This window comes from Pararge aegeria (assembly GCF_905163445.1).
Source record: "Pararge aegeria chromosome W unlocalized genomic scaffold, ilParAegt1.1 SUPER_W_unloc_1, whole genome shotgun sequence".
Lineage (NCBI taxonomy): Eukaryota > Metazoa > Arthropoda > Insecta > Lepidoptera > Nymphalidae > Pararge > Pararge aegeria.
The window spans coordinates 127,564-152,974 of NW_024396987.1; the positions used below are offsets into that span (position 1 = coordinate 127,564).

The window sequence follows — 25,411 nt, forward strand, 5'->3', positions numbered from 1 at the left end:
ATAAAATATCCATTAACCGATGTCCATTACATCGGTTAATAGATAGTTTGGATTTTGTTCATTATCAAATTTGTAATCTAATCGGTTCCTAATATTAAATGTTTAAACTACACTGTTTTTTACCAACTTTATTATTTTAAAACTATTAATTTTGTTTAAAATATGAATAAGATTAAAAGAAGGTAGCCGTTATAATATATGCCATCAATAGCCTGTAACAGTCCACTGTTAGACAAAATGCCTCTCCCAACTAGTGTTGCCCAAATGCAAGAACAAGACGAGACTTAGCCAGTCTTGGTCTTGGTCTTGCGCCAATACACCTGGTCTTGGTCTTGGTTTTGGTCTTGCGCTCCCAGTCTTGGTCTTGGTCTTGGTCTTGCAGCAAGAGTCTTGCAAGTCTTGCAATTACCTATTAGTCTATTACTATTTATTAAAGTTTACTTTAAATCTTAGAAAAACGTATTAGAATTGGAACATTGTGAGCTTGAATTAACATAGCCATAGTAAAGATCAAGCAGATTAATAAATAACTGAAGATTTGATAAGAAATTCGAAAAATCAACTGACCTATATGTCGTTTTCCATGGAAGTAACTGTTTCTTAATAAACATTTATGATTTATAAGCTTACATTTGCTAAAACATGTAAAAAAACAAATTAATTACAATAACTTGACTGTATTTTAAAGAACAATACTTATCTGTCTAGAAAGAGATTGAACCCTCAACTTATAAGAAATTTAATAAAAGAGTTTTACGATTTATCATTTATTTGAATAAAAAATAAAATACAACACAAATCAACAGCTTTATCATTAGGTTATGATACTTTATATCAATTCTTTTGACCAAGAATTAATACAAAGTAACCATCTGGCTGACTCATCACTTAACCTATTTCTATGTTTTCTAATTACTAATGATGCTTTAGAAAATAACCTCTCAGCAGGTACTGAAGTTGCAGGTATTGAGAGAAAATCACGGGCCATTTTCGATAAAATCGGATACTCTGTCTCATGCGTCCTCCACCAATCTAAAATGTCTTCCGAGCTGGCAGTTCTTGGTTTTCTCAGGTACTCCTCCAACTCGTCTATCACTAAGCCTTGAAGACAAGATCCAGATGACGTCGAGGGACATTCATAGAGTTTATCAAAGTCTATTACGTCTTCATCTTCATCACATACTTTATTGTCTTTTTCTGGTAATTCCAGAGATTTGTTCAGTGAGTGTAGACTTTTATATTCTTCATAAAGTTCATTGAACTTGCGCAGACTTTCTGTTTTAAGTTGCTTCCCCCACATTGTCAGGTCAAAAGTCTGAGCCTTATGCCTTGGGTCTAAAATTAAAGAAGTACAATAAATCCAGTTGCTCTTCTTGTAATGTTTAAGCATTTTGTCTCGAGCTGCTTGGAAAGCTAGAATGAGCCTTTCATCCACTTCAGATCGATTAGGTTTCTCATCTAACTGTTTTACCATGGATTCAATTTTATCTAGCAAGAGATTAAATGATACAATGACTAGCGGTAACGTAACATATTTGTCTCCACCAAGTTTTGTACTTAAAAGTTTAAAGTTTATTAGAAATTTATGTAATTTTTCGAGTACCTGCCATTCATTAGCTGTGATTTGAAAATCATTCAATTCGGTGACAGAACTGCACAATATGTCAATGCCCGCTCTCACTTTTAAACCAAATCCAATCATATCATGTGTGGAATTCCATCTCGTTGGACAGTCAAGAATGGCATTTAGATTTGATGGCACGCCAGCTGCTTCACAAGCAGACTGAAACTTCTTCTTCACTATCTCACTTCTTTTTATTTTACTGGAAATACTGCGTAACTTTGTTACAGATGTACGCGAGTCAGCAATATTTGGTGCAGATTCTTCATCTTCCTCATCCTCAGTTTCGTCTGCATAGTCTTCGTACTGCTGATCTTGCGCGTTAGTGTCAGACTCACAGTGTAATGCTAAGGTCTTTAATAAATCTTGTACACCAAGGTTTAAAATGTGAGCAAAGCACCGGAAATGTTGATTGTCTGAATCAAAGTGTGGCGGCAGCTGTTTGCCCAGTTCATACATAAATTTGGTATTTGCAGTTGCGTTGTCGACCGTGATACCTTGTATTTTATCAATTATGCCATATTCCAATAAACATTCATGGAAAATCGTTGCAATATCTTCCCCAGTATGTCGACCGCGTGATGGTATAAAATCAAGAACTACAGATCGATACTTCCATTCGTTGTCTATATAATGAATAGTAACCCCGTAGTAACTCCTACCAGCAATTGACGTCCACCCATCAATGGTAAACGACATTTTAGATGATAATGGTTGAAGTCGTTCCTTGAGATTCAATTGGAGCTCTTCAAATCGCTCTTTGACTTTCCTTCTAAGTGTAGACCTTTTAGGAAACACCATATTAGGGCAAATACGTCGAAAATATACTTGTGTAGCTTCGTCATCGAAAAATGAGAAGGGAAGATATTTTTTCACCACCCAATCAACTGTAGCTGTCGTGATGTTGTCACTGCTGTTTTCCGACTGAAACAAAACAATAAATCTTGTGTTATTATTTAAAACATACTAGGTTTGAGCGTATAAGAGGAGGAGGTTTGTTGTTGTTAAATCGAGAAAATCGTTAAATTGATATTTGTTATATTAAGGTTGCACTGTACTGTAATTTACCAAAATAAAGTACTTAGTTGTTACTGGCCGATTAAATGAAAATATGGGTGTTTATAAAAAATATTTAAGACGATAATTACATACTTAATATGTCGCACCCCTAGATGAAAACACCACTAACTCAAAAATACTTACGTAAGTTAATGGCGTTTTTGAAAGTATCGCATGAATAGCTACGCGGAGTTAAAATTCTTTTAACTGTTAAAAAAATATTCTTACCTGTCCACTTCTTCCAGCGGTTACTAAAAAGCTTGTGATATCTCCACTTAATTTTGGTTTAACAGGAAGAAATATTTCTGATTCCTTTTTGTGGAAAGACATTAGATGTTTCCTTAAGCCTGAAGTGTTTCTGTTTTTCATTTTTATTTCAATCTTTTTATGTTGGCACAATTTACACAAGGCAGTTTGGGATGCATGAATTATTTCGAAAAACTCCTCAAATTTGCTTTTGGGTCTTTTAGATCTGTGACTCAAACTCTCGTTACTCGGACTAGAATAATTTGAATCTTCGTCACTCATATTAAATTGTACACGTGATACGTTTTTAGAAAACAACGAGAATTAGTAAAAACAATTATTAAGTTAGAATCGAAGCACAGCTCAATTGGAAATGACTGGAATTAAAATAATTCCTTCATTTATAGTACGTTTCCTTGCTTTTTACCGCGCCGCCTCGCCACGTGCCGGCTCTATGAAAAGGATGCCGCCGCAAATCGAACGATGCCGCGTGCGGCGTACAAACACACACTAAATATTACCTACTTGTACAGACGCGACCCGTGTATAAAATATATGTAAAGAATTAGTGCCAATCACTATTCTTTACATATAAGTGAATGTTTTGGCGTGCATCTATACTAATATTATAAAGCTGAAGAGTTCGTTTGTATTTTTGATGACAGAAGTTTTAAAATAAATAAATAAATCCTGAACGTCACTATACCTCTAAAGTTACTATTCCTCGTGGACGAAGTCGCGGGCACAGCTAGTAAATACTTACTCTCATCATCTCTCTCAGAGATATTCGAACACTTTTTTGCTATTTTTTCTTGTAAAAACTTAAGAAATATAATGACTAAATGTACAATAATAGTACCTAAGTAATTAGTTTAAAACCATATAAGTAATCAATATTATAATTACTTACTAGAATGAATTATTATGACATCTACTACCTATCCTCACCATTTTATCCTAATCATAATACTACTTGCGTGATCAGTATAATGTATTCATTTTCATTCTAAGCACTCTGAAACTTATTTATTCTTTGGAACACCTGTAGGTACTCTTAAAATTCGAAATTATTTTGCATGAATAGTGTCAAATGTTATGATTTCGGCGCGGCGGCAACGATTGTTTTACATTTCAAAAGAAGCCGCCGGCGCGTGTATCATAACCATGTACTTCCGAAAAGCGTCAAATTTCTTTGAGAAGTAAGTACAAAACCTTTGATGCCGCATTATCAAAGTGCCGATGGTTAAAACATAACTATGCATGCACTCAGTTTGATTTTAATAGATATTTTTTTATTCGCTATGTTTATGGTATTAGTCGTAATGCGCATAGGTCCAGTTTTTCATATTCTTTGATATAGTTTTTTGCGTCTCATAGAATTCCTAAGCGTACCTACCTACCTATACACCGAACTGTTACACCTAACTACTCCGTGAAATAGCGCTAAGTCCTAGCTGCAAGACGCAAGAACGTCTTGCAGGCTATGTCTTGTTCTTGCTCAAGTCTTGCACGGTCAGTCTTGGTCTTGGTCTTGCTAAAAATACGCGGTCTTGTTCTTGGTCTTGGTCTTGCAAAAACGCAAGAACAAGACCAAGACTGCAAGACCAAGACTGAATTTGGGCAACACTACTCCCAACGGGGGGAGTATCCCATAATCACCACGCTGGGCAGACGGGCTAGTGATACCTTGCGTCGGGCGGTGTTAGATTACCTTAGTCGCCTCGTACGACACCCGCTGGAGGGGGGAGTGACAACTGTATTCTGGTCTGCCATCACCACGCGGTACAAAAAACAGTAAAGACAAAAATAACCAGTTTTTTAGAACAGGATTTTAAAGGTATGAAAAAATAAATAGGCATATAAAATTATTATTCTCACAAAACTCATCCAATTGCTCATATTCGGAAATGCTATTGACAGACACGATATCATGAACACGTATACAGTTCTATATAAACGTTCCCATACTCCACGCCTCCTGTTAAATGTAACCAATCGATTATATGAATAAGTGAATGAATTAATGAATGAACTTACGAGTATATTGTACACAACAGAAAAAGAAAATAACAGAAAATAAGAATACACGGAGCAATTTAGATATAAAGAGCAATTCGGTGACCTTATAGCTTCATAGCGTTCTGTTCCAGGCAGCCTAAGGCGTAAAACGTCACTTAGGTAACAAGCAGTGGCTCGCACCTCATACATGCACAAAAGCACTGCCTACCCTAAAGTTTATATATACCTCGTATAAGAGAAGGATTTTTGCCGTTTTATGCAATTTTCCTGCTGTATGCATAACCTGGTAAGAAACCCAGTGCACGCCAGTGCTAACAAGTCAGCATATCGACCCATTACCGGCCCACTACAGGGCACGGGTCTCCACACTCAATGAGAATTAAGGCCGTAGTCCACCACGCTGGCCCAGTGCGGATAGGTGGACTCCACAGACCTTTGAGAACATTATGTAAAACTCTCAGGCATACAGGTTTCCTCACGATGTTTTCCTTCACCGCTGAAGCAATTGATATTTTAATTGCTGAAAACACACATAACTTTGAATAGTTGGAGGTGCGTGGTGGGATTCGAAATCAGGTCTAGGTCTTTCCTAGGTGAAATTCCTAGTGAAAACGGGCATAATGTTCTCAAATGGACATGAATAAATTATTCATCAACATGAAATTTGACTTTGATTTGAAAATTTCGGTAGTTTAGGTCGTAACAAGACGGAAAAAAAATATATGGCATGAAAAACTTTGCTTTTGTGCTTAGAAGACTGTTATAATTGACCACATATAAAACAAAATGCATCAGCATCGTATTAATTGCACTTTCGTGACGACATTTTAAGTTATTCTGGGCTTGTAAATAACACCTGATGGTTGTTTATCACTTGGGTGCCATCTAGCGGCACAGTGTAAACGTTAATACCCCACTCTCACCGCGCGGTCTTTTTAAAAATATTAAAATCAATTAAAATGTATGAAAAAATTGAAAAATTAGTATTATTATTATAACTATCACAAAAGCAAACTTTATACCGAAAAAAAGTATTTTCTTTTCGTTTTTGTGCATAACTAACTGGAAAATAATAGTATAAACTTTAGGACAAAGAACGAAATTTTTTTTGTAGAGTCGTGTTATGATAGAATCTACTGTAGTTTAAGGGTCACTTAGTAAGATGGATGTATTCAAAAACTAATTCTTTAACTTTTACAATGTTTGGGGGTTTTCTACCATAGATTTAAGTAATACTTTATACTACTAAAAAAATACTTATTTTAAAATTACAGTCCATTTGACATCCTAAAAATAAGGATCATAATTCTAAAACAAAACGTGAAGTATATTTAAATTATACAGCCTTAAGATCGTACAGTTTTAAATGATTTAATTACGATTTGAAGACTATTAATGCGAGTAAGTTTGGTTACTAAGGTTACAAAATTTAAGATTAAAAAAGGTTGTAACAGGTTACAGAGGTTGTGAACTTACGTATTCGAAGGCATGTGAACTGTGAACGGGGAGCGGCACTGTTCTCCCCAAGCCCAGTAACCGAAGAATCCAATTATCATGACCAATGTTACTACAAATGGCATACCTGTAACAGGAACCGTTCCTTTATATTTATTTATTTATAGAGTATTCAACTAAGGGTTTATGCTGAATTTGTTTTGGGCGCCCCTAAACCCCCCGATACACTCAGGATTCTAGATGCAACAAGAAACAAACATGAGATTTCGCTGCACTGGTGCAGATTCTTTTGTACACAAATAATTAAACTAATTTGACTTGTCTAAAAGTATTTCTATTCTTTTCGCACTGTATCCCCTAGAGACGGATGGCCCTATTTTCTGTAATTTTTTTTTAAAAAGAAATATGTACCTACAACAGAAATGGCTTCATTACCAACTTATTAAAAACGTATTAAAAGCGCGGGTAGGCGGGTGCGATGCGGAGGGTCGAGATGTATTGTGTTGCGATGAAACGGGAAATAACGGGAAATAATTTACTTATGAAGTAAGGAAGTTGTACGGGAAACGTGTTGACGATAATAATATAATTACCCCATTGCAAAACAGCCCTGAAATACACCGGTCTCCGCATATTGTTCTCAATAGGTAGAGTCACGCCTATTCCGTTGATGCTATATATGCATATGCCAAGGAAACGGAGTAAACCATGCGTACTCTTCCATACAGGTCGCTTGTTCAGGTCAGCTGCTACTGATATGCTGTAGTACATCGTGGTTAGGACGCATGTAACTGAAAAATTAAGTTTACAGTACATAATGTTAGTATTCAAGCATTTCATTTTTTCCGGAATATTCCCCTCGTTAGCGGAACAAAATTAGTTTGAAAGACAAGCCTTTATTACTTAGGAGCAACTGTATAAACAGCGCCATCTATTAAAAAACATGGGTACTACGTAGCTGGCGCATGTATCTCCATAGAAACTGTTAAGCCCAGTTGTTAATAGTACCAGTATTATCCGATGTGGGGCGCTGTTTTGAGTACAGAATGACAGTTCTACATTAACCATCTTATTAATAAAAATAAACAATTGTAAATCATTCTGTGCACAAAGCAATTGTTTTGTTTGACAGGAGCTCACCAATAATTAAATCGGCAACTAATGAAAACGGCGCTAAATATTTCAAACTTCTTATCAAGCACAGAGCAATCAGTGGCGCAGTTATTATCAAAATAAGAATGCTCATTGATAACTTATAATCTGTTACTGATGAAAGTACCTGTGAGAAGAGAAATTAATTAAATAACGTTAATACACATTAATAAGTCGGCGGTTCTGAATGTACCTAGAGAGCAGATTAAAGATGAAGGCCACAGTTTGTAATCCCAGCCTGCGCTCTTTTAATAGTCTTGTGCAGGAATGATGGAACGAGTTGCCGGAGCCAACCAAGCGAGCTCCTTCTATACGCTCGTTTAAAAGATAGCTCTAGGAGCATCTTCTCAAAAAGTGTCAGTGAAATACCTAAGACGTAAACACTTTTGTTCCGTACCATCAGTGGTCTATATTTTTTTTTTTTTATTAACAGCGGGCAAACGAGCAAGTGGGTCACCTGATGTTAGTGATCACCGCCGCCCATAGACATATTGGCAACGGCCAAGAGTTCAAACAACTTTTTTATTATTTATTGACTTTTATTTTCCTTATTAGTTTTACACTTCTATTTTAATTTATCACTCGACACTAATTAACACAAGTTGCTACTTCATTGAACGTTCGCGTTCGAATGCCTAAATTTTCGTAGAATGGCCCCCGAGGCGCCATCTTTGTCCCTTCCTAAATTGTTGTTGATCACGTGATATTTAGCAAAAATGCGCGAACCGGAAACGAACTCGCAATCCATGTTAAATCTTATACAATTTTACTTAATATTAATATAATTATTCATTTAGTCTATTTTAAATAATTGTTGAATAAACAAATATTAGAAATCTACCATAAACAGTATTTATAATAATTACATTCATAATTAACATCCGGAAATAACAATTCTCTAGTCATACTAGGATCTTGATTATGTTATTTTATACATTTAACATTTACAGTAAAAGTTTGACAGTAAATAATCTTTAATTAATAAATAACCCTAACAGACATCTGCAGCACCAGAGGAGCCACCGATGCGTTGCCGGCTTTTTGTTTCGGTTTCGGAATTTGTTTATCCGCCCCTTGAATAACCCTAGATTGTATTTGTGAGGAAACACATCAGATGGGAGATTGTTTCACAATTTGCAAGTGCGCAGTAGAAATGATCTGGTATTTCGAACAGTAAAAGAGTACCAGGCATCCAGATGATGAGGGTGGAATTTATTTCTACGGCGTGAGGTGCGGCCCGAGAACAGGGAAGGAGGTATCAATGTAAACAACTATTTATAAAAGTAGGTATATAATTTACTATATTATATCAATTAGTTAAATGATATTGACACAAATGTAGTACATATTTATATATTTTTTATGAATCACGAGGTACTGGCTTCGATTTCCAGGTCGTGCTAAAAATCGTTTAGTAGTGGGTTTACTTAAGGGGTAAGTCCCGGTTATTATCGCTATGATAACATGTAATGTTGAAGGCCGCCATTCCGTATAGGATTGTTGATCCTCTCCTACACAGTATTCTCCGTTAAGGCCGTAGTCCACCACACTGGCACAGCGCGGATTGGTGGACTTCGCACACGTTTGGGAACATTATGGAGAACTCTCAGGCATGCAGGTTTCCTCACGAAGTTTTCCTTTACCGTTGAAGCAAGTGATATTTCAATTGCCAACAACGCGCATATCTTAAAAAAGTAAGAGGTGTGTGTCGGGATTCGAACTCGCCCCCTCGAAAGTGAAGTCGAAGTCTTACACACTGGGTTATCACCGCTTCAATATAAGATTATATTTGAATTATACAAACTAAATTTGACGAAGATAAGACCGTATATTCGTTAAAACAAAATAATCGCGTTGAAAAAATTCTCCTCCGTTTTGAAGGCGGTTAAAATACGCATATTTTCCACTTAATAAATCTCCGCCGGCCATCCATAAGGGTCTTCACCCCTCGCTCATATGTCGAACGATGAAATTGCATTTTATTGTACGCTGTACGGTGTACGGTATCTAATCGAGTAAAAAATTCACGATACTATACCATTTCATATATAGTTCTAGACAGTCTAGGTACACGGAGATTTGTGTTAATATAGGTTTTTGACGACCTCCGTGGCGTAGTTGTGACCGCTTTGGACTGTTAAATATAGGGGTCGCAGATTCGATGACGGCGGCGGAGATTTGGAATTTCTAATTGGTGATCTTTCTCTAGTGAAAAGCTTTAGCTAAAGAATGAAGAATATACATCACCATCATTGTGTCAAAACAATGAAAATTGCTCTCGCACATCTCATCTCACATACGGGGAAGTTTGCTAGCTCACAAACTTTTCCCATTTTCCCAATTTTATGGTAAACGTTTAGAACATTAGTGGTCAAATAATTACTGTCAAATGCTTAATGGCATAAAGTGACTAACCGCCTGTTCCGAAACACTACTGAAGTGTGTACACGGTTTCTGTGTGTTCTTAATTCTGTGGCTTCAGCTTATTAGGTACGACGAAAAAGTCGGGCCACTAAGAGATTTTCCGGTACAATGTCGCGCACTAACCGATTAGGGGTCTCGGCTTATCATAACTGCCATACCACTAACCCGTTACCATCTAAAACTGCATCTTTAAAACATTTTAAGTTAAATTTAACAACCACTTGTTAGGGTGATTTGATTGGAGTTTACTGCTTTTGTACTTTATTTCATGTTAAAAATTCGTTGCCATGTAGAGACCGCTTAGACAGGTCTTTTGTAAGGATGGCAGGTCTTTTTTAAGCAGTTCCACAATAAACAGTTCTTGGCCGGTTGTTTCCAACGTCTCCCATTTGATGTCGCCTGTCCACCTCGTTGGGGGCCGACCAACGCTGAGTTTACCTGTGAGGGGTCGCCATTCTAGCATCTTGGGGCCCAACGTCCATCGGTTCTCTTAGACCATTCCGCTTTGAGATTCGTTGAGCTATGTCGGTACCCATATTTAGATAGATAGATAAAGTGTTTATTGCACAAATTAACGGAGAAAGCAAGATGTGAGCGAAACAAATAAAAATATATAAAATGTGTAAAGGCGTCTTTATCGCCTTAAGATAACCCTTTATGGAAGAAGAAAGTAAGGGAAAACGTTAGTTCTTCTACTGGTCTCCTCATTTCATTGATTGCGTAGAGATACTCCTCTCTCCATCGCCCGCTGAGTGCCTTCTTATGAGGATCATAGTAAGCGGCCACGTTTCAGATCCGTAAGACCTTAGAGGTCAGCCCGTTAAAAAGAAAAGGTACCTACTTAATCGTAGACGATTTCGGAGCTCGCAACAAATCTTGCAATCTAGCGAGTGACAACTTCTTAAACTTGTGTAACTCTTGCAACGATTCCTTGATATGCCGTTTATATATCATCTAAATCATCATCATCAACATATAATTACCGGGCCGCAATGCTAGGAGTGATAGTCTGTGCCGATCTGTATCCTTAGCGAAAGATTTTTTAGCGCGCAATCGGTGAGACGTTTTGGAATATGGAAATACTTGAACATCGAAATAAAATAGATCTTATTTACAATGTTAAAACTCAAATTTGCCTACAGCTCGGAGTTTTGACAGAACTTTTATAAAAAAAGAATCAGTACAGAATTTGCGATTTAAAACGAGTGATATTAGGTCTATATTACTTCGACGATACAGAGTTTGATGTGCAAAAACGAATCCTCTTTTTCGAGCGGGTAAATCTTGTACGATGGCTACTGTATTAGCTCGTGTGGTGACAGTAAATCGATAGAGATGATGGAAAAGAGTACCTAAGTGCTAAGTTTCTTGCCGGCTTCTCCTCGGTAGAATTTGCTCTCTGAACTAGTGGAAAAGTTACTACAAACAGACATATTTGACGTTTCTTATATTATAATTAGGCCGAGTGGCGCAGTGGGCAGCGACCCAAGGTCCAAGGTCGTGTCGGTCGATTCCCACAACTGGAAAATGTTTGTGTGGTGAACATGAATGTTTTTCAGTGTATATTATAAGTATTTATGTGTATTATATTCATAAAAAAATATTCATCGGCTATCTCAGTACCCATAACACAACTACGCTTAATTTGGGGCTAAATGGCAATGTGTGTATTGTCGTAGTATATTTATTAATTAGGCCTACTGTTATTAAATAAATTTTGAATTTTAATTAGAATACTGTTGTCACCACCACTTCTCTTCCCGCGGTTTTCGTACGAGGTGACTAAGGGAATATAATAGAGTGTGGACAGCAGCGTACTCTGTGCTACTACTACCATATTTTGCGAACACCAACCCGCCTGCTAACGTGGCTATAAAGGGCAAACCCTCCCGTTGGGAAAGGCCTTTAGCCCAGCAGTGAACTGTTTGTAGGATATAATTCTATACTAGCTGACCCGTGCAACTTCGTCTGCATCAAATCGGTTATCACCGGGAAACACAAATAAAATGACATTTTCTAAAAATGAATCCAAGCTAGATCTATTTATCGCCCCTGAAACCCCCTGTATACTAAATTACATGGAAATCGTTGGAATAGGATAATAAGTATTGAAATATAACATTCATCAAAAAAAAAGATCCGCGATACGAAGTTCGCCAGGACAACTAGTTATGTATAAAGTAAACTGTTAATACCTAACTATTAAAAAGTAAGTATCTAATTATTATTTTTCACTACAAGTTAGCCCTTGACTGTACTTGACTTTCACGTGGTGGTAAGTAACGATGCAGTCTAAGATGGTAGCGGGCTAACCTGTTAGGAAGTATGGCAGTTGAATTTAACTCCTACCCCTTTCGCTTTCAACTAAAGGCCAAGCGGCACGTCTTTATCGGTAGGGAGGTAACTAGCCATGGCAGACGCCTCCCACCAGACCAGAGTAGAGGAAAATTGGGAATAATAAATTCCCGGCTGGGAATCGAACCAGGGACCTCTAATTTAAACCATAGCGCTCACCGCTGCGCCAGAGAGGTCTTCATATAAAACTCAATAAATAACCTAAAAATGAGAACGAAAATAAAAGTATTAAATAAATAAGTACCCACTTACCTACCTTCTTTTAAAAAAAAAACTTGATACTAATATACAAAGGGTGTATAAAGTAAAGAGCCAATATAAATGTGAACTCAATCTTGAGTTAGTAATTGCTTAGATATGCCTTCATAAGGACGAGGGCATGACATCAAAGGTTGTTTACAATTTTATTACGGCGAGCTGCCCCGGCCCGGTCGAGGTGCATCCCAGCCGTTTCCATCACAACCCCGGGTCTCCAGGTACCTAGCCTACAGTCTAAACCAAAGTACAATGTTATTCCCCGCAATCAGACGTTTATTCTGATACTTATAGTTTCGTATCTCTAATAGCCATGGGGTTTCTTTCGAGTACTATATGATAACTTAAAATATGAGTTTGCTTATGTTTTCCAAATCAATGGAATTAAATTTGTTTCTAACTGCCTGTTGGTATATTCATTAGCTTGGTTAACTTCAGACGAGGTCTTTATTCGAATTGCCGGTCAGGTCAAAAATTTCTCGGTATATTTGTTTTTTTTTTGTCAAATATTTTTTTATTCGAGCCCGGAGTTAGAAGAGGCAGTGCCAAGCCACGTGCATCGGGGAGCACGTAAAGCCGTCTGTCTAGAACTACCTGTCTATTATAATCACTGGTATTATATATCTATGTAATTAGTTGAGAGACATCTATTTAATTAAGTATCAATAACACTTATAAAATTGTGCATGTAATGTAAGTCAGTCGCAAATAAATCGTTATAGATGAAACCCGCATTTTTGTTGGAAAGAACCCTATCGAAGAAAAGTGAACCTTATTTTAATAAACATAGTGGTTAAAACGAGCCGGATTGATTGACGGGATTTTAGCAAGGCGACTCAACATTGAGAACAATAGGCGACCTTTTCGCAGGTAAAATTTATCGAAGCGAATGAAGACTGATGCAATATAATACTATCATATTAATTGTAGTAAACAAGTTTTATAGAAGAAATAAATACATTTCTTTGGAATAAGTTTATATTTGGGATTTTGTTGTTTAAGGAGTTGTAAACAATGACAACACCTACTTATGAGCAAAGTGGATATTTATCTACATTAGAAGATGTTGCAAAAGGCACAAACGAATATTAAGAAATGTCCTAAACAAAGGCTTACTGATGGATATATAAGGGCAAGATTGAAGTCAATTCAAGAATATTGGGATACATTTAAACTAGCTCATAACAACCTAACAAGATGCACACCGAGAGAACAAAGGGGAGTTTTGCCTTATTTTTTGAATGAGGAGTTCTATAAAATTGAAGAACTATACTTATGTATTCACGCTGATTTGTCCGACGTACTATCAAAATCACAACAAAGGGTTACAGATACTTCTACCTCGTCTAATTTATCACATGATGGTCAGCTGTCATTTGCAAGGTTACCTCGGATTCAACTCCCTACGTTTTCGGGAAAATATGAAGATTGGCCTACATATCAGGACTTGTTTCTAGCGCTGGTTCACAATACTTCAATTAGCGATGTGCAAAAATTACACTACTTAAAAACTAGCGTTTCCGGTGAAGCAGAAATATTATTACGAAACATACAAATTACAGAAAATAATTATACACAGGCATGGGATGTGCTCAAATCGCGATTTGGAAACAAGAGGATGATCGCAAATTCTTTATTAAAAAGATTATTTGGCCAAAGGAAAATAACCAACCAGTCAGCAATACACATAAAAACTGTATTAGATACAACGACGGAGTGTATAAGCAGTTTGCGTAATTTGCACCTAAGCACTGACTCTTGGGATCCAGTGATTATATTTTTGGTTAGTCAAAAATTGGACCCGGAGTCACAAAAGGACTGGGAAGAGCACGCGTACAAAGAAAACTCTGATGAGATGCCAACTTGGGAAGAAATGAAGAAATTCTTAGAATCGAAGTTTCGGACGTTAGAACTCATCGCACCTACGACAAGCACGCAGAAGCAATCAATTCAAAGGTCGTACCATGTCAAAACTGAAGAAGGCGATGTATACGAATCCGCCCATTTTATAGCAAATACATCCCAAATTTGTACATACTGTAATGCTAGTGATCATTATATTCAAAATTGTAATCCTTTCATCAAAGAGCCTGTAGAAGAGCGTCACTGTTTTGTGAAAAGAAACAACCTTTGCTTTAACTGCTTGATCCCAAACCACAGCGTATTTCTGTGCAAAAACAAAACAAGATGTCGAGTATGCCGAAGGAAGCACCACACGCTCTTACATCAAATTTCTGAACAAAAAGAAGAAGAAACACAAAAAAAAGAAGATAAAGAAGACGAAACACACCCAGAACACAAAATTACAAATGCACACTTCTCAAAAGAACAACAAGGTCATAAGGTGTTATTGGCTACGGCACAGGTACAGATTAGAGCCCAAAATGGGGAAAAACACACTCTTCGTGCTCTTATTGATCAAGGGTCTGAGGCTTCATTTGTGTCTGCGAGAACCGTTGAATTATTAGGCCTGTCAAGATTGAAAATTAACGGTATAGTCTCTGGAGTGGGAGAAGGAACCCAGATAGCCATCAAGCATTTAGTTAATCTGTCGGTTTTGTCCCGGTTCTGTGAAGATAAAGAGATTCGAGTTAAAGCTTATGTATTAAAAACAATATCTACAATGTTACCTTCGAAGCACATCACAATGAACTGGGCAGAACTACAAAAACTGCAATTGGCCGATCCTACATATAGTACGCCAAGTAGAGTTGACATATTGCTCGGCGCTGACGTATTTTCTAAAATTATAGAAGAGGGTTTGGTGAAGATGCCTGATGGTGTGGTGGCACAAAAGACTACTTTAGGATGGATATTATCAGGTCAAAAGGAAGATAAGCCTAAAACAGATAATAAATTTATTACAATGCATGTTACAAGTATGGTCCGTGAAGACAATGACCTTTTAAGGCAGTTCTGGGAAATAGAGACAGAATCTTACAAGAAAAAGAAATTTTTAACAAAGGAAGAGGAAGAATGTGAAAGAATATATAAAAATACAACTATAAGAGAAGAAAATGGAAGATATACAGTCCACTTACCTTTAAAACAAAACATTGAAGAAACAGTTAATTTATGCGGTGATACAAAGCAACAAGCTGTAGTTAGATTCAAACAACTAGAGAAAAAATTTGAAAGGGATGAGAATCTGAAAAAAGAGTACACTAAAGTTATTAAAGAATATCAAGAGATGGGTCATATGAAGATGTCAGATACACCGGATAACAAACTGGCTATCTACTTGCCACACCACGCCATAATACGGGAAGATAAAGATACCTCAAGGGTCCGTGATGTGTACGATGCGTCTGCCAAGGGGACAAAGGGTCGATCTCTAAATGACAACATGATGGTTGGACCTGTTTTGCAACCTGACTTTCGTAGCTTGATTATTTCATGGAGAAAACATAAAATATGTGTCGTGGGCGATATAGTAAAAATGTATAGAATGATTAACATGACCGAAAACCACACTAATTTACAACGTATCGTTTGGCGAGATAGCAAAGACGAAGACCTGACTAGTTACAAATTGACAACGGTGTCATTCGGCACAGCCGCAGCACCCTTTTTAAGTGTCCGAACATTAAATCAGCTAGCCGATGATGAAGAACACGAATTCCCCGAAACAGCACCTGTAATAAAACAAGCATTTTACATGGATGATTTAATGGCTGGACGTGAAAATATAGAATCAACCAAGAAAATGTGTAATGAAATAAACACAATACTACGAAGGGGTGGGTTTGAGATGCAAAAATGGTCAAGTAATTCGGATGAAGTTTTAGACTTCTTAAAACGAGGAGATAACACTACAAAGGATAAAATAGAAATAAAATTAGATAAATTTATAAAGATTCTTGGATTGAATTGGGACAAAAAAGATGACGCATTTAGAATAACAGTAAACTTACCTGAAATGCGAAGTCCTATAACGAAGAGATCCATTTTGTCCGACGTCGCCCGCTTGTTTGACCCGTTCGGATGGCTTGCACCAGTAATTGTAATGGCTAAAGTTTTAATCCAAAAATTGTGGCTCTGCAGTTTAGGTTGGGACGATGAACTACCCGTAGAATTGAGAGAAGAATGGATGAAGTATAGAGGAGAGTTAATACATCTGCAACACCTAAAGATACCGCGATGGTTGAAGACAACAAACAATAATAAGGACGTACAAATACACGGTTTTGCAGATGCATCCACTCAGGCATACGCTGCTGTTGTTTATTTGAGAATTGTTGAGACTTCTACCAATGATACCGAAGGACATGATGTGGTACACGTAACAATGATTGCATCGCGTACTAAGATTGCTCCTTTAAAGCAGTTGTCAGTACCAAGGTTAGAACTTTGTGCTGCAGTATTACTCGCACAGCTTATAAGCGACCTTGAAGAATTGTTAAGTGTTCCTAAGGAAAAGATTTTTGCATGGACAGATTCGATGGTAGTGCTGTCTTGGTTACAATCACACCCTAGTCGTTGGCAAGCATTTGTAGCCAACAGAGTCGCCGATATCACACAAATATTAGGTAACGGTAACTGGAGACACGTCCAAACTGCTGACAATCCCGCTGATATTGCAACAAGGGGGATACATGCGATTGACCTGGCTGATTTGAAGCATTGGTGGACTGGACCTGAATGGTTGCATACTAAAGAACTCGAAATCAACAGTTGCGATATACCACAGACTTACATAGAAATTAAGAAATCGGTTTTCCATGCTATGGTTGAAGAAATGCCAATATGGGAAAAATTTTCAGATATATTAAAAATGAAACGCGTATTAGCTTACTGCCGAAGAATGTTAAAGGATAAGAAAACACCTGCAAAACCAAGACATTTAATTCCGGAAGAATTAGATAAAATTTTAGAAAACTGCATAAAATATTATCAATATTTAGTTTATGGAAAGGAAATCGAACATCTAAAAAGGGACGGAAGAGTTAAGATAAGAAGTTCGCTGATTACATATGCACCTTATTTAGACGAGAAAGGATTAATAAGAGTAGGAGGAAGGCTACAAAATTCATCAGTGGCGGAGACAAGTAAGCATCCAATTATTATACCGTCTCATCAGCATATTACTAAACTATTAATAAGAGAAGCGCACATTAAAACATTTCATGGTGGAATACAGCTCATGATGGCTTACCTTAGAACCAAATATTGGATCATTAGCTTAAAATCAGCTGTAAAGAAATACAATCGTAGCTGCAAAACTTGCATTATTGATAAAGCGAAGACAAAATCTCAATTTATGGGTCAGTTACCAGCTATGAGAGTTAACCCAAACAGAGCGTTTCTAAACAGTGGCGTTGACTATGCTGGACCTGTTTTTATTCGAACATCTAAAGGCCGCGGACATCACGCCACCAAGGGCTATATATGTTTGTTTGTTTGTATGTCTACGCGTGCCATACACCTTGAAGTAGTCACAGATCTATCTGCACAAGCATTTATAGCAGCATTTCGACGATTTGTTGCACGTAGAGGCCACTGTTCAAATTTGTGGAGTGACAACGGAACTAATTTTGTCGGCGCTGCTAAAGAATTAAAGGAGATCTTTCAAAAGGGAAAGAACGATCTGACAGAAGAAGTTGCCGCACTCTTAGCCAATGATGGAACAAAGGCACATTTTATACCGCCAAGAATGCCTTCATATGGAGGCTTATGGGAAGCCGGAGTTCAATCAGCAAAACGTCATCTAGCAAGAGTGAACAAAGATACCAGATTAACATATGAAGAGATGTCTACCCTCTTGACGCAGATAGAAGCTTGTCTCAACTCTCGTCCGCTCTGCTTGATAGACAACACTTCTGAGACACCATTAACGCCGGGTCATTTTCTAGTCGGCGAGCCTCTTATCAGTGTCCCCGACCTAAACTATACGAACAAAAATATTAGTGCTCTTACTAGATGGCAGCTCGTACAAAAGATGACACAACATTTTTGGCACAGGTGGCAGACTGAATATCTCAACACTATGCAACAAAGATATAAATGGCAGGTTGCAGTTCCGTCACCTAAAGTAGGAGATATTGTCATTATTAAAGATGAAAATACACCCCCTACCAAATGGTTACTAGGTAGAATCAAATACCTGCATCCTGGATCAGATAATCTCGTAAGAGTAGTCACCGTCGAATGCAAAGGCAATAAAGAATTAAAAAGACCCCTATCTAAGATTATACTACTCCCGACCGAACCTGAGAATTAATAACACTATTATTTAAAACTATCGTTTTGGTGGGCGGTATGTCTAGAACTACCTGTCTATTATAATCACTGGTATTATATATCTATGTAATTAGTTGAGAGACATCTATTTAATTAAGTATCAATAACACTTATAAAATTGTGCATGTAATGTAAGTCAGTCGCAAATAAATCGTTATAGATGAAACCCGCATTTTTGTTGGAAAGAACCCTATCGAAGAAAAGTGAACCTTATTTTAATAAACACCGTCTGTCCTGGTTGGTATCACTAGCTAGTGATAATAGTTAAATCCCACCAACCATCTATGACGAGATAATGGGTATAATTACTAATGGGGTTATGTTTTTTTCGAGTAATGAAGATAAAATATGATTTCAAAAAAAAAAAAAACAAAATTCATTTATTTCAAGTAGGCCTAATATAAGCACTTTTGAAACGTCAAGTCTGTCTGTGTGTAGTGACTCTACCACCGGTTCGGAAGGCAGATTCTACCGAGAAGAAGCCGGCAAGAAACTCAGCAGTTGCTCTTTTCCAACATTAACAATTTACATTTTACATTACAAAATTCATTCTTCTATCTTGTGAGAGATGAAAGCGGAGCCGGATGCTTCCAAGCAACCTTGTCATTAAGAATCCAAGCAACCTTGTCATTAAGAATTTTATATAAGTATTTCAAATGTATGGAAAATAGAATTTGTCTTGCTCCTAACGTTATGCTATATTTATTATTTACCTTTAATAAACCAACCTTTCATCATTCATGCATATAATTTTCTATACAAAATGGTATCCATGTTTCACATCTGCCACGAGTCCTATGACGGCTCATCTTTTTTTTTTTGTAGGCCAAAAAGTAACCGACGAAAAAAGTCTGCAACGAATACATAACACATTTTTTTAAATAAAATCAAATCATTCGAATAGAACATCAAAATATTCAAATTCAAAAATGTTTTATTCACGTTGACCTTATCATAGACACTTATGAAGCGTTCATACATTTAACATGTTACCACTAATGTTAGGTGATGGTGATAACTGTATTCATTAACTTGAAACTAAAGCTAGGAGGGTTCCAAACGCACCCTGGTCTAAGAAGAATCCACCTGTAGGTCGAACAGTCTAATTAATATTTAGATATGAAGTTTATCTTAGTATAATATAATAGGACTTCACTATAAGCTTACGTTTTATATAAACTGTTATGTTATAAAATGAATTATAATTTTATGCAGCCAAGTAAACTGCACTACAAGTTTATTTTTAATTCTAATATTAATATTGTAACCGTCTTTCTTTTTAAATATTTTTATGTACATAAATTAAATTTTCAAATATTTATTCATTATGCACCGTCATAATTTCATCGAAGTATGTGCACAAACGAAGATCATGCATAAGAATAGACGAATGATAGTTATGACGAAAATGACTGTGAAAGTTATGTTGTAAAATCAGCATTGATAACACTATCTTTGCGATTAGTAATTTTGTAATTATGAAATAGACAGTACTGATTATAATCTAATAAAAATAATCTGTGTCAACTAATATAATAGTCATAAACCCGGTTTCGTTTTATTGACTAGGAAATATCTTTAATTTAAAGCGATGTTTTTACCCAATTAATTTTCCCGGTGGTCTCTCATGCTATTTTGATTGGAGGTCGGGAATTAGTACTCGTTTATAAGATGGATATGAAACTGGACACTCACAAAGGCCTTTGTTTGCATTCGAGGGGATTATGTTCACAGCTCTTATTAATTTGATGTAGCTTTGAACGATATTGACTGGGTTTATTATCTTTTATTTTGCAACTGTTTTACAGGTTCGCTTCGCAAAAAAAAAGGTCAACGCTTTTACCTATAGGTCGTAGCGAGATGGTATAAAGCTATATAACCTAGCGGATACGTCGTGTCGTGCCCTGATACTGAGTATGCATCTACAAACACATCTTGTATTCTACTGAAGTGTGTCTAGCTTTATCTGTGGCTGTGTCTGTGTTGTGCAGTGGCTTCTATTATATATAATAGAGTTTATTTTATTTTATATACGCATAGTAAGTCTATTTTATATATGTATTATATATGCCAGATAGTTAACTAAATTAATTTACATTTTTACAGATGCGCTAAAAAGTCTTATTTAATTATTGAAAAATTAAAATGAATAAGATTGCATTTGCAATACATTTGAGTTTTGTATTGAGACTCAGGCGACCATCATATACTCTGGTGTATTAAATATGCTTCTGATTTTCCTTCCTATTGTAATGTATCAGTAAAAAAATATAAGTAGGTAATCACAAAATAAATGTCAAATAGACTTTATTTGACATTTATTTTGTGATTACCTACTTATATTTTTTTTGAGTTCAATGCCTTTGTGTTTCACTTCCAAATTACAAGTGGCGCAGTTTTTCGGTAATTTTGTTTAAAAATCTTCATTATGCCTTACGGAAAGTTACATGAATTTGATATTCATGCGGGGGCAAAATGGGATTGCTATGTGCGGCTCGTAGAACAGTTCATTTTACTAAATGCGATCGGGCGTGAGTTACGGGTGGCCACGTTGGTAACGCATGTCGGCCCCGCCACATACGAACTTATGTGTGATTTGTGTTCGCCGGATAACCCAGAAGACAAAGAGTTCGAACAGTTGGTGATGTTAGTTCGAGAGCATTTAGAACCGAAGAGATCTGAAATCGCCGAGCGGCACGTGTTTCGACAACGGCGGCAGGCGGAGACCGAAAACGTGGGCGCGTTTCTTCAAAACCTCGAACATCTTGCTACACATTGCAACTTTGGTGCACTGCTGGAAGAGAACATCAGGGATCAGTTTGTCTCCGGCTTGCGAAGTGAAGAAATGCGGTCTCGCCTGTTCGCGGAACCTACGATAGATTACAAAAAGGCGGTGGAGTTGGCGCTAGCATTGGAGGCAGCCGAGAGACACACGGCGGTGGCGGCTTCGAGTAGTGCTGCAGTCGTTGGAGCGCCGGGCTTAGGGAGCTCAGGACTCGGGCAGGGCGGAGACGGCGTGCATCGCGTGGCGGCGGCGGCCGCGACCGCGAGCGGCTCGCGAACGCTGAGGTCCGCTTGCTGGCGGTGTGGAAGAAGGAACCATCCGCCAAATAAATGCAAATTTAAATTCTACACCTGTAATACTTGTAACCAGTCGGGGCACCTGGCCGTGCGGTGCGGAAAAGGTGCTAAAAATGGTAAAAGTGATCAATACAAATCTCAAAATTATATTGTGCAAAGTGACATGGAAAGTGATGCGAGTGATGGATTATATCATTTCTCAGCCGGAACGAACTGTAAGGACGATCCGTATAATTTAAATTTAAAAGTCGAAAATAAGAATATATTTTTCGAAGTCGATACAGGTAGCAGAATATCGGCTGTGTCTAAGCAATTCTATGACAGTAATTTATCGCATTTGCCTATAATTAAAGATGAAGTAAAGTTTCGTTCATACACGGGAGATGCGATTGTGCCTCTCGGTCATACCTATGTGCACGTAGCTCGTGAGAGCGAGAACGCTGTCTTACCGTTATTTATTATCAATAACGGATTACCGCCGTTGATGGGACGTCTCTGGTTGCGAAAATTAAAATTAAAATCTATTAACCTACTTAACATTACTAGTGACAATGATGAGATTATTCCGAGTTCAAAGATGGCATTGGCACATTTAAAACCGAGATTAAATTACAATTAAAAGATACCGAGCCGATATTTTGCAAAGCTCGACCGATACCCTTAGCGCTGCGCATACCCGTCGAGCGTGAGTTACGCCGCCTAGAAGATGAATCAATCATAGTTAAGGTGGAAAGGTCCGATTATGGTACACCAATCGTACCTATTATAAAGAGGGATGGGTCGATACGCATATGCGGCGACTATAATATAACAGTTAATAAACAATTAAAAGACTTCCACTTTCCATTGCCGCGCATCGAACAGTTATTCGCAGCACTGAGTGGCGGTGAGCATTTTACTAAATAAGATTTAAAAAATGCTTATTTACAATTAAATCTGCATGAGTCATCTCAGCCGCAGACGGCTAGCACCACACATATCGGAACGTATAAGAGAGCACCTTTTGATTTCAAATGTTTACCAGAAATTTTTAAAAAGTTAATTGAAGAAACTTTGCGTGGTATAGATAACGTGGTTTGTTTTATTGACGATATTTGTATAACCGGGTGCAATAAGGTGAAGCATATGAACAATTTGAAAGCTGTGCTCCGTAGACTTCAAGAAGCAGTTTTACGAATTAAATTTGAAAAATGTGAATTTTTTAAAGATGAAGTTTGTTATTTAGGTTATAGAATAAACCGGCATGGTATTTACACTGACAAGGATAAAGTAGCAGCAATCGCAAATTTACCTCTGCCCCAAAATGTATCTCAGTTAAGGGCAGCGCTTGGGCTTGTGAACTATTACGCGCGTTTTCTAGTAAATATTAGTACAACGTTACACCCACTTTATTCATTGTTGGCAAAGGGTGCCCGGTGGCAATGGACGGAGACGTGTCAAAAAGAATTCGAATAAAGGAGCAATTGGTAAGTGGGCCGGCGCTGGCTCATTATGACCCGCGGCTGCCCCTGGTGCTGGCGGTGGACAGCAGCGCGTACGGCCTGGGAGCGGTGCTCTCGCAGGTGTACTCGGACGGCGGCGAGCGCATCGTGTGCTGCGCCTCGCGTACACTCAGTGACACCGAGCGGCGGCGACCGACCTATATTATTCATAAAAATATTCATCAGTCATCTTCGTACCCATAACACGAGCTACGCTTAATTTAGGGCTGGATGGCGAAGTGTGTTCTGTCGTAGTATATTTATTTATTTATTATTATTTATTTTTAGTGCTAGGTAGGTTGCAGGATCGCAGATTTTTTGTGGAATAGTTAGTCTGGTCCGGTACTATGCTAGCTTGTAGTGGATTCAAGAAAAAAAAAATTACCCCTATAAAGGTAAGCCTTTAACTCTCACCTAGTAAAAGGCTGACATATTAGGTGTATTGCAGTTATATTAAACCGATACCTTTAATCGATTTGTACCCGACATCGTACTAGAACGCTAAAGCACTTAGCGGCACATCTGTGTCGATAGAGGAGCAATGTGAGATGGTGATAACATAAAAAAAGCACAACCGGCTAAGTTTGTTGTGGACTTATTCTTAGACCAGGGCGCGTTTTGAACCCTTGTAGCTTTAGTTTTAAGTTGACTAATTTAGTTACCGCCATCAACTCACTTCTATGTTATTTTACATGTAATGTACGCACCAAAAGTGCCATATATGTGCCTATTTGAATAAAAAAATATTTGACTTTGAATTATTTGAATATTTGATGCTTCTAGGTATATCGGTAGAAGCCAGTGTGCGCTCCAGTAGATCGATTGCGTTGTCTGAGCGACATATTTATGCGTACGATATTGGCGGTTCGAATTCGGCCCCGTGCCTCGCGGAGCAATTTTGGCGGACGCGACGCTCCTGTAGATTAGCTCATGCGCGTGTTAGGAAATAGGGAATTACAGCACTTTATCTATGATAAACCCGATGATTATATTAAATATATCAACAAATCATAGTTTGTATACTCATTGATAATGTATTGAAAATAGAATAATGGACTTTAGTAGACTCAAAGAAAAGTATAGAATCTATGGCGGGTGACGCGAGTTGGACAAGATAGATTGGCGGGAAAGAAAAGTTAGGACGGATTTAAAGTAATGAATTGAGAAAAGGAGATTAAGTAAAGTATTGTGGATAGAACGTTACACATTGGGAATATATGATTTATAATGGAAACGATAAACGTAACGAAATATTGTTGTGGCGGAACAAGAGTCGTATATACTGGTGATGGAGTTGAGATAAGTTGTTAAAAGTTGTTGGTACTATGGTTGCACCTGATGTTGCATCAGATAAGTATATCTCATCCTTTGGGTTATTTATTGGTATCATATATGGAGCCCTAGCATTATTTTACACACACAGTTTATGTATTCTTCAAAGCTCTTCGTATACAAGTTAATCTTGCAAAATGAGACTTGTTTGTTATCATCATCAACAGTAGATGGACAAACATGGCATAGAAGGCTTGGACACTTAAACAGTACAGCTATGAACAATATGAAGCAAGGTTTAGTCAATGGAATGGATTACTCAGACAAATTTGTGACAAGTAAGTCTAGCTGTCAAATTTGCTGTGAAGGCAAACAATCAAGATTACCATTTACGAAAGGTACACGAGCTACAGAAATCTTGCAGATTGTGCACTCAGACATCTGTGGACCGATGGAGTGCAAATCCATTGGTGGTGCAAGATATTTTTTGCTATTTATTGACGACTTCTCCAGAATGACCTTCATATACTTCTTAAAGTGTAAAAGTGAAACACTGACTTGTTTTAAAGAGTTTAAGTCAATGGTGGAGAACTTTCAAAACAGAAAAATAAAAATATTGCGCACAGACAATGGATGTGAGTATTGCAGCAATGATTTTAGAGATTTTTTGAAACATGAAGGGGTAATTCATCAAAAATCAAATGCTTACACACCAGAGCAGAATGAACTCAGTGAAAGAAGCAATCGCACC

At 37.4% G+C, this 25,411-nt stretch overlaps 3 protein-coding genes across 3 annotated transcripts; 2 read left to right on the plus strand and 1 right to left on the minus strand.

Annotated features, from left to right (window-relative positions):
* Positions 1–6,417: 6,417 nt before the first annotated feature.
* On the minus strand, positions 6,418–10,439 carry LOC120636737 (proton-coupled amino acid transporter-like protein pathetic). The gene is made up of 4 exons (XM_039908295.1): positions 10,263–10,439; positions 7,541–7,679; positions 6,994–7,191; positions 6,418–6,527 (listed from the first exon to the last, which is right to left on the minus strand). Exons 1-4 carry the CDS (start codon positions 10,437–10,439, stop codon positions 6,418–6,420), a joined length of 624 nt encoding a protein of 207 aa, XP_039764229.1.
* Positions 10,440–14,204: 3,765 nt separating this feature from the next.
* Positions 14,205–18,806, plus strand: LOC120636738. Its single transcript, XM_039908296.1, has one exon. The coding sequence runs from the start codon at positions 14,205–14,207 to the stop codon at positions 18,804–18,806; it is 4,602 nt and encodes a 1,533-aa protein (XP_039764230.1).
* A 2,448-nt stretch (positions 18,807–21,254) lies between these two features.
* On the plus strand, positions 21,255–22,813 carry LOC120636739. The gene is made up of 2 exons (XM_039908297.1): positions 21,255–22,122; positions 22,530–22,813. The coding sequence occupies exons 1-2, from the start codon at positions 21,255–21,257 to the stop codon at positions 22,811–22,813; spliced, it is 1,152 nt and encodes a 383-aa protein (XP_039764231.1).
* The last annotated feature ends 2,598 nt before the right edge of the window (positions 22,814–25,411 follow it).

What these genes read in the sequence shown, in the direction of transcription:
- LOC120636737 (XM_039908295.1), bottom strand. Translation starts at nt 10,439, where the DNA reads ATGCTAGAATGGCGACCCCTCACAGGTAAACTCAGCGTTGGTCGGCCC. An exon ending in GTCTAAGCGGTCTCTACATG is followed by an intron (nt 7,680 to 10,262) that starts GCAACGAATTTT and finishes CTCTTCTCACAG; the next exon opens with GTACTTTCATCAGTAACAGA. An exon ending in AGTTGCCGATTTAATTATTG is followed by an intron (nt 7,192 to 7,540) that starts GTGAGCTCCTGT and finishes TTAATTTTTCAG; the next exon opens with TTACATGCGTCCTAACCACG.
- LOC120636738 (XM_039908296.1), top strand. Translation starts at nt 14,205, where the DNA reads ATGATCGCAAATTCTTTATTAAAAAGATTATTTGGCCAAAGGAAAATA.
- LOC120636739 (XM_039908297.1), top strand. Translation starts at nt 21,255, where the DNA reads ATGCCTTACGGAAAGTTACATGAATTTGATATTCATGCGGGGGCAAAA. An exon ending in TTTCTCAGCCGGAACGAACT is followed by an intron (nt 22,123 to 22,529) that starts GTAAGGACGATC and finishes TACAATTAAAAG; the next exon opens with ATACCGAGCCGATATTTTGC.